This window comes from Anguilla rostrata, chromosome 1, assembly GCF_018555375.3.
Source record: "Anguilla rostrata isolate EN2019 chromosome 1, ASM1855537v3, whole genome shotgun sequence".
In the NCBI taxonomy this organism is placed as follows: domain Eukaryota; kingdom Metazoa; phylum Chordata; class Actinopteri; order Anguilliformes; family Anguillidae; genus Anguilla; species Anguilla rostrata.
In genome coordinates, this window is record NC_057933.1 from 19,552,045 (window position 1) to 19,562,204 (window position 10,160).

At 48.7% G+C, this 10,160-nt stretch overlaps 1 protein-coding gene across 1 annotated transcript in view; it reads right to left on the minus strand.

Annotated features, from left to right (window-relative positions):
• Nucleotides 1-10,160, minus strand: part of ttll5 (tubulin tyrosine ligase-like family, member 5) — an 84,680-nt gene that overhangs the window by 4,950 nt on the left and 69,570 nt on the right. The window contains 1 exon segment of the mRNA XM_064328042.1: nucleotides 2,952-3,049. Within this exon segment, the coding sequence (XP_064184112.1) occupies nucleotides 2,952-3,049 (98 nt within the window).

Genomic DNA, 10,160 nt, shown 5'->3' on the forward strand with positions numbered 1-10,160 from the left:
ATAACGATAAAGGTTTGTGTAAGGCTATTGGTTGATCTTAAAGTTTGTTACTATGGTTACTCTAAAGCGCTCTCTTAAGCACATTCTACTGTATATTGAGAGATTAGGAAAGATTTCCTTTATAATCGTCTAAAGCGCTATGTATACAGTGGCCTGGCTGTATGCTTATCTTGGCACAAGTTCTAGCACGATGGGTCTTCACTGATGGGTTACTGTACTTGCTAGTCTGTGAAGATACACTTATTCCTGCAGATCACACAGTATGAAATTTTGTAATACGTATTCTTGCCGTGATGTAACTTTCTCTCAATAAGAGCATCAATAATAATAATCCATTAAGTAAATACACACGCACATATATGTTTTCATTAGCCATGAGTAGCAGATGGAAATGTTTTTCCTTTATTTTTAATTTCTCTTTACGCATATGCTTTGAATCACATGAAGTCAACTACTTCATCTTGTCACTCAGTAGTCCACCAGCTGAACAGCTGAAGCTACTGCACCAGATGACTGTGCAAAAGATGTGGCAATGCAGACAGTGGTAGCCACCCGACTGAACAGGAGAGTAACGACTGAGAACTGAGGAGGCCAACTAAAACCATTCCTCTCTGAGTGACTCTATAGCCTACTGAGCATTACGCTGTGGAACCCTTGGCCACAGTCAACATTAGCACATTTCACATTCAAATCCAGACCAGAGTGCATCACTATTCACTAATTGAAAAGCTAGAGCCTTTATGCTTTAGTCATTATGCTCAACTTGGAACAGTCGATGTAAACTTGGCTGTGGTGTAATGAGCTTTAAAACGCAAGACAAGTCTCAAGTGATTTATTCAATCATTAAAATGGAAGGAGAGAAACATAAAAGGTGAAATGAACATGGCTAATCAGACTGCCTGTGCTCATGACATACTGTGCAGCATGCCTGGATCTAGTGAAATTTTATCAAAACAAATGTAGAGAAAAAGAAAACAGGCAGTTTGTGGTTAGCAATATAAGGAGGGGTGAAAATACAATTAGAAAACCTGGAAGTTATAAAAGTATTCGAGAGAAATGCAAGAGAAATAATGAAATAGTGAACAACTGCAACCTAACACAGGTGAAACTAGAAGACTATTTAAGGATGAAATTTAATAGTTACTAACAACAAGAATGTAGAAAACTCTGAAGCTGTGCTCTAGTAAAGCCACTGAATTATCCAGGCTAAAGTGAAAATTGGCATATGAAGGCCTAGTTGATGAAATGACAAATTAAGATTTATTTTTGCTTCTTGGTAAATTAGCATTATAAACTGCTTGTACACAATACTTAAATTCAATTAGTTCTTAATAAACAACAGAAGCTTGCTTGAGCTGTCCTACGCAGGTTAGAACATGAGATACATGAGATAGTTCTTTTAGTGTATAAAATTCAGCAGCTTTACTTGAGATAAGGTTATTTACACTTTTATTTTATATTTAGATATTTCACTTTTAGTTCAGACAGCCATGTGGGACAAAATATGGTAAATATGCACCAGGCTCAACTGCTTCAGCGTGGTACATTGGCGAGATGGCTTGTGAACATGTAAATAAAAGGCTTAGATTGATAAGATTTAAAAGTTTCAGGCTGAGTTTGATTGTTGAAAGAAGGGTGTTTCAATTTGTCATTCAAACTCACGCAGAACAGCCAAAACACACATAACTTGATTAGGCAAATATTCTGCCCATACAATAAAGCCATGGTTATCAAGAAATACATTTTGCTAAAGGGTAGGGGCAAAGTTTTAAAAATATAATTCCAATAATTACACAGTATAATTACAAGGAATTAATAGGGCTATGACTGACACTGACACACATGTGGAAACTGAAGGTTGATTAATTATTCGATTCCACGCTTTATTGCGAGGTGAGTGCATTTATAGAACCGGAGGGGTTCAGGGCCAAGTTTCCATCTGGTGGAGCAAACGGCACACGTACACGCTCACCCTCAACGCGGAATTTATGGTCTGTCTCCCGGAAAAAAAAAAAAAGATCAGTATTCCACGAACACAGGCACGCACAAGTATGCCAGCCTTTAGGGCAATTTCACCTAGTCATCTGTGAAAGAGCCGGATCTGGAGCCTGATCCTGGGGGGGGGGCGGGGGGGCTGCAGCTGGCACAGGATTTGAGAGAGAGAGAGAGAGAGGCCGAGCAGCGCTCGCGCTGGGAAGAGCCCGCGACAGCTGAGAATGCCTGAAACGCGTTCCGTCCGCCGCCGGGGATTCCGATTACAGCGCAGACGAGCGTGGGGCCAAAGCCCGCTCATCCTTCTTTAGGGCCTCGGGCCCCGGGCCTCCGTGGCTCCGCTGGGCCGGGCGGCCTTCCCGGAAAAGCGCCGCGGGGGCGCAGACGGACGCGGGGCGTCACGGTAACGCGCGGGCCTTAAAGGGCGGGCGTGCTCCCTCTTCTCGGGTTCCGCCGCGGCGCGGTTTTATGGCGGACGTAAAAGCGGATGAAATACGATTCGGCGTTTGTTGCGATGCCGAGAAGTCCGTTCCCAGACATGGCCCTGCAGGCCGGGCTCGCTCGCCGCCTTTCAATGGGGGGTAAAAATAAGAGCAGGAACGAATACCGCTTATCAAACCGCCGGAAAGGAATGGTCACTATGTCTGCTGTGTGTGCTCAGTGGAACCGAAGCCTGCGGCTCTGGCATTTCACAGGACGACTCCTTCCACCCCTCCACCCCCCCCAAAAAACACGGCTGGAGACAAGGGCACCCAGAAACAGAAGCGTGAGCCAGCATGACAAGTGGAAAATGCGCCGATGCGCATGGCGCAATAATGCGGCCAGCAGGACAGTAGGGCCCTTCCGCGGAAGGCAGGGCGCAGGGGCCGCCCGAACGCAGGCGGTAATTAGCGGCGAGGGCCCCTGTTTTGGTTTCGCGCGTGCCGCCGCGCCCGCGCGCTCTGGAGAGGCCCACCCACCTGCTTTCCCGCAGACGGCCTCGTAGACCACGTGTTGCGCGTTGGATCCAGCGCCGCCGCCGCCGCCACCGCCGCCGCGGGCCTCAGAAGAGCACTGCCTGCAAGCAGAAACAGGAGATGTGTGAGCGCGCTCCGCACACTGCTGACTCACGGGGAGAATATCTGCCCACACGCGCAGGGGAGCGTGTGTATACACACTTGTGTCAGGGGCAAAGGAGAGAAAGGGCTTTACTGTTTTGTCAAGCCCCCGTTTCTTTGCCACTGCTGCTCGGCTGTTTCCTGCTCCCTGTGAACAGCTGTCCTAGCGCACGTACATGCACAGACTCAATGACACAGCCTGATACAGGAGACACGTCCTTTTATTGATGACAACTGGCGACCTTGGCAAGCAGCTAGAGGACACTTACACAGCAGAAACTCAAGAAGTCCTCCTGACCGACTCAAACTCACCCTGGTGGGACAGAGCCAACTCTGTCACATTGCTTTGGAGTCCCGGTCAAGGTCAGCCAATGATGTGGCCCTAATGTGAACAAGCGATTGCTAGCCTAGCTCAGCCTATCCTTGAACATCGCGATACAATTCAGATTTTTCAGCTGGTCCAGGCGGAAGACTGCCCCCTACACCACCACCACTTCCAGCAGCAACGGCATTCATCCAAAGACATGTCCCCATGAAAGTACAAACCACACCCATCGCTACTTCACGTCAGCCATTCAGCAGGAGCAGAATACACAGGGGTAAGAACTGTTCCAGATTAATGCAATACTGACTTACCGTATAAAGTGTCTCCTTGACTCAACTATAACTGCCAAGCCACCATAAGAGGAAGTCACTCTCTTGCAATACTATGCCAGATCAATTTCAAAATAAGTGTTTATTTTCTAAATTCAATAGCACTTTCCGTTACAGGTATGTCTGACTAAGTGTTATGTTTCCACTCTTGGTACATTTTGGTGCAGGGGGGTATTTAATGTCCCTCTGTTTGTGTTCCCGAAGTGCAGCAAGAACGTTTTAGACCTCTGAAAGTGTCCTGTGCCTAACAAAGAGTCTGCAGCTACCGTATTTTTGGCTGGACTGCAACAGCGGGGCCAGCCCTATAAACGCAAATGTCTGTGACTGAGTGAGTGATGAAGTTACACCGCGCATGTCTGTGACTGAGTGACTGACTGATGAAGTTACACCATTGGTCGGCCGGTTCGGTCCAGCCATATACTAGGTTTTGACCAGGTCTTGTTTTACTTCCCCTATTTTCCCCCATTTGGAATCACTGACATTATGTTCTCACTCCACTGCTAAACCACTCAAAGACTGATATGCCACCCATACAGGAGAACTCCTCCCAAAGCCAGTGGCTGTTTTCCATGCTATAAATCATAAAGTGCACTATAGGGGAGACAGCACCAATCATGGAGTTACACATCTCACTGACAACTGCTAACCTGTAGGAATCTGGTGAGTAGCCTACACTGTCTGAGCCCCTTTCAAGGTCGTCCTTCTTACAAAATCCAGCAACAGACTGATAAAAGCAAGCAGACCCCGGGCTGGGTGTCTGAATTCATATACCTGCAGGCCCCAATCCCAGTCTGGACGGAAGGTCAGGAAGAGGGGAGTCTGTATTTAGAAAGAGCCGCGCTAACACTGCGCTAACACTGCGCCCATAGATATAACAGGCTGCTCACCGTTTCCAGCAGTGTGGAAACTGCCACACAGGCCGTTCCCAACGACCACGGTTTACATTCTCTTCGACTCGTCTCCGCGTCGAGATTTTCCTTGTGAGGTTTGGCGGTGAGCTTAGCGCAAAGCACACTAGGCTCGCTTGGCGCGCGGGCGCTTTCAGAGCCCATGGAAACACAAGCAGCTCCCCCCGGGGAGATGACAGGGTACGGCATTCATTTAAGTGAGCATAAATCTCCCTTCTCCAGTTGATATGGGTAATTACTGTTATTGGTTGTCTTTGCAATGGGTGGCACGGCCCTGGAATCCGCGGCGGGCGGCACCGGCGCGGGCGGAGCAGCCCGTCTGACTGCCGCTGACGGCGCTCAGCGAGTGAAGAGAGAGAACATAATTGCCCTCGGGTTCTTGGACCGAGCCGCACCGCTGGCGACGAGGAGAGAGAAACGCGAAGGGGGGCGAAGCCGATGCCCTCCGTTCGCGCGGGGCAACGAGACGGCGGCGACAATTCGGCCGGAGCTCTACGGGTCAGGAACGGTGCTGTTTGCAAGAGCAAATGTCATCTCTGGGATGGCTGAAGGTTCGCGGTTTAAGGGGTGATGACATGACCCTGTTTATTCCTGCACTGGCAGCGTTGGGCTCTGGGGCAAACGATGAGCGTTAGTGTAGAGTTTCGTCAGGAAAGTCCACCTCCCACAGGTGCAGCAGTGAAGCGGGCCAATGGACGGAGGGGTTTTTGTGTGAGGGAAAGGTCACACAGGCGGAGAAATGTTTTCTCACAGAGGAGAGGTTCTGGGATACCTTTACAATATCAGGAGAATCCACCCATTCCTCACCGCACACTCAACCCAGGTTTTGGCTCTGGTCCTCTCCCATTAAGACTACTAGAGCTCTCTCATCACTGGCCTCCCTGCGCTGGCTGTGTCCTCTCGCACAAATTTTAAAACCTTGATGTTGTGCCATCGGCCTACCAAGGGCCCTTCAGAGTAAAAACAGACTGGAGACAAACCTCTTTGGACCGCATCTCAGCTTCTCCACCCAGACCCTCTCGAACACTTTCACCCAGCCCTAATACCTGATTATGTGCAACTTCACTACATTTTTCAGAGCTTGTGGTTCTTTGGGTTCTTTGCTGTTGCACACTGAATGTAATTTAATGCTCTCTAGGGTAGTTTTGTTCTTGTTTGTATAACTTAGTTTAATAGGGTAGATGACAAGTTGCCAATTGAATCTGCACTACTCGCACTCACTGTCTCTCTTAGGACAGCATTTTTCCCTCTAGGGAATTACTTCACTTCGGTCCCTGATCTTTGCACTTATGTCTGCACTGCAAGTCACTCTGGGTAAGAGTGTCCGCTAAATGCCGGTAAAGTGAATCTCTGTATAACTCAGGACTGTTTCAGACTCCTCTACCCAAATGGCTCACAGAGGAACTTGGACAATACCTCTTTATCCCTAAGAAAACCCTTCCATTGAGGGAGAAAGGGGGACTGGGAAGAGTGAATGGCAATGCTATACTTTAAATGTGCTTTTTAAAGGCAAACAATAAATAAAGCTTAGCAGGGCGTTAACTCCCACCCAGGTACAGCCGCTTGCCAAAGAAGCATTAAGAGGGTAATGAGGGCAAACAGGGTTCCCTTGTAGGAGTCGCACAGTTTCGCCTTTCAAACCATTACGCGGCTCCTGGGGAACGTCCACAACAGGCAGCCAGCCGCCCAATGACGGCACAGCAGAAAGGGAGCGTTCCACCTTCGTGGGGAACCGGCAGATGCACTCAGGGATGACCTCTGATGTCATCATGCCTGTATACTTAAAGGGTGGTAAATCTAGAGATATTATCAGTGTGGTAGACATGCCAGCGCTGACGCTCAGCATCAGAGTCAAGCAGTACAATGTGCAGACAAAAACATGTCAGTTTAAACAATTTACCAAAATTGCATTTTCATTACACACGCATAAAGGCTTCTTAAAAGAAGAGCTAGATTTTTTTTTTAAATGGGAAGGATCTTGCCTTGGCAAAAAATCTCCACAAAGAGAATTTATTTTAAGAACATAATTAGCACGGATGAATGCAATTGTACATATGCTTGTTTGTGTGCTTTAAGCACCCCATAAACCTGGAGCTGATTACAGATGCCTCTCTGTCCAAACTCATCCTCATGAATCAACTGGGCTCCAGTTCACAGGGCTGGCTCCATTTGTTTGGGAGGAAAAAAGCAAAAATTCAGACTTTTATAGTGTTGCTGTAATTGTCACGCTATTAGAAACGCGATACTTCAACCTTGGTTGTCTGAGTTTCAACAGTAAGAAGAACTTGCCAGGCCTTAACAAAATGCAATGAGAAACATGTTCATTTATTTGTTTTACAAAGTACTTCTTCTAAATCTGTAACTTAAGTTGTCTTAAATGAGAGACCTCACAGCTCCTTCCACTGGAGGCTATGTAAGGGCCACTGCTGTAGGTCCTGCGCAATGTGCCAGAACAAGCCTTCTGTGTGCCTGCTTTGTGCACCCGGGAGCAGCTCTCATACAGACATTCCCCCCCGACTTCAACACTTTGAGGTGGCCATTTTAAATTGGTTCAGAGTACATGTGTTTTTGCGGGTGAATGAACACACATACGCAGATGCCCACACAAACACAGCGATTGGCCTGATTCTACCCAGAGCCGTGCCTCCCACCACCCTTCCCACCAGGCACTGCGCCTTGGGCCCCGTCTTCTCCGTCATCTCGCCTACCTTTCACAGATCCATTTTTTTTAAATCACAGTATAGCTCTACTGTTCTGGAGGGGCCCCCAAATTATTTTTTACCGATGGCCCCCAAAAGTTTAGGGACAGCTCCGATTATACCGATGGCTCCCATACCTTCCCATAAGTAATCATTTCATTCTTGTGCTTTCCTATCAATTCCTATTCCTATCAACTTTTCCATTGCTCACTGATTCCAGCTGAAATAGAAACTCCCCTACTTCCACAAGATACACTACATGACCAAAAGTATCTGGACACCCCTTGGTGGCTGTCCCATAAAAGTTTCTTTCAAAAAATCTGTTTCTTTCAAGAACATACAAATTTCTCAGTGATTGCCGTTTTCAACAGTAGAGCATATAAATATATATATATGTGTGTGTGTGTACGACTGCTAACAGCCTTCAAGATGAAAATGTTTTTACCTTATGATGTGACGATTAAAATCAACCTACTCATAGTGCAAATGCAAACATGTAGTACTTCCCAGAGGGAAGGAAGGTGTAAATTGCGCAAATGGACGGAGGGGTTTTTGAAGGTGTAAATTGTGCAAATGGACGGAGGGGTTTTTGGAGGTGTAAACTGTGCAAATGGACGGAGGGGTTTTTGAAGGTGTAAACTGTGCAAATGGACGGAGGGGTTTTTGAAGGTGTAAATTGTGCAAATGGACGGAGGGGTTTTTGAAGGTGTAAATTGCGCAAATGGACGGAGGGGTTTTTGAGGTGAAATGGCAATGGACGGAGGAGTTTTCTGGAGGAGTAATTGGGCAAATGGACGGAGGGGATTTTGAGCGTTGAAAGTGTGCAATGGCCCACCGGAGGGGCGCTTGAGGGTAAATTGCGCAAATGGACGGAGGGGTTTGATGGGAAATGGCAAATTGGACGGAGGGGTTTTGTAAGGTCGTAAATGTCGTTCTAGGAATGGACGGAGGGGTTTTTGAAGGTGTAAATTGTGCAAATGGACGGAGGGGTTTTTGGAGGTGTAAATTGTGCAAATGGACGGAGGGGTTTTTGTGTGAGGGAAAGGTCACAGGGGCGGAGAAATGTTTTCTCACAGAGGAGAAGGTCTGGGACACGGGGTGCTGGACGATGAGAGAGGAATGTCTCCCGCGTAATGAAGAGGTCCGTCTCTTCCACCTCAGGCCCCAGCCGAGAAAGCCGGGACGCCGCCGTCCGGCGACGCTTCGCTGGGCAGGATGTGAGGGGCACAAAGGGGCTGATGGGAAAAACGGCGAAAGGTTCGGCATTCAACTCGAGATGGACGCTCATTCCGACCTTAAAATGACAGAAAATCGACCCTGAAATGTTGGCTTTTTCCCTGGACTGCGGGGAGGGGAGGGGGCAAGAGAAATTATATTGCAGTCGTAGTCTGTTTGCAAAATTCAATCAGTTATCACACACGGGGTAACTACTCTTGGCCAGTAAAAATTGAATGAGATAGAATGTCTAACTGGAACAAATACAGATGAGCTGGTTCAATCAGTGGAAGCAATGAACCAGAGTTTCCTCCTGACCCTGCCTTCCGATTGGCTGACAGCACAGCAACAGGTTCCAGGAATCTCTGTGACCTTCCATCTTCCCTTACAAATGGAGAAAAGCCTTGGCTGCAATGACAAATTAAACTTTGTCTTTTCTTCAGCTCATTTCCTTTCTGGACTAACCCCAGTTGTGCTGCACTCGTGGGTACTTCTCCTTGCTAAACAAACAGCACTGTACTTAGTTCAGCCATATGTACAGTACACACTAAAAACGTAACAATAAAAAAACAACTGTGAACGTATATCATAGATATACAGTCCTGATTAAAGCAGGCAAGGACAACACATGTTCATGATTATAAGTCCAAACTGCGTTTCGGGAGACGGAGGTCAGTTGTTTGGAGAAGATCTGAGGATGAAAAGGAAATGTCCGCAGCCTTTAAAGCAGACAGCACTCACGGTGCAAAGCTATATCGGGGCAGAGGGGTATCAGCATGTAGAGCACAGGGCACTAAAGAGGCTATGGACAGAGCACCCGGTAGCACGGCGCTACAAAATGACCGATGACACGCGCTGCCTTTCACTTTCCGCAAACAATCGTCTTTTTCTTTCCGACAGAGATCCCGGCTCTCTCTCCTTTTTTTTCCCCCCCTCCCCGCTTTCTTCCTTCGCTTCCATCGGTGCATTTTTGCTCTTTTTCGCTTTTTCCGTTTTTCCCACACTCTTCCCCCCCTGTCATACGGGGCCGGCCGCAAAAATGCAGGACGGTGCGGAGTGAGAGGGGGGCTCTGGAATTCCGCGTGCGGAGGGTAAACACAGCCACTGCCAGCAAGGCACACACCGCACAGAGGAGCAAACACTGCACCTACCCCCGCTCGGCCGGGTCGTCCGCCCGCACCCCCCCCCCTCCCCACACACCCCCACCTCCAGCGCCTCTCGGCCCCCGGCCCCCCGGTGGAAACGCGACCCCGCGCGCCGCCCCGCTGTCCCGCGTACGCTGAAGCCGCGGATCGGCCGGTGAGCTGCAGCCCACCCTGGCGCTCGGGCGCGCAGGCCAGAGCGCCGCCGCGCGCCTCGCCGCAGCGCTGTCCCGCCGCGCAGAGAAAAGGGGCCGGGAGTGTGGGTGGTTCCACTCCGCTTCCAGCTACACGCTAACGGATCCCACAAAAATGCGAGGGAAACAGGACTTGGCGGGTGGAGGCAGGGGATGGAGGGCAAGGAGTGATGGGAAGGGATGCGCCTCACACAGAGAGAGAGAGAGAGAGGGAGAGAGGTAGATAAATACAGTGAAAGAGAGAGAGAGAGACAGTGAA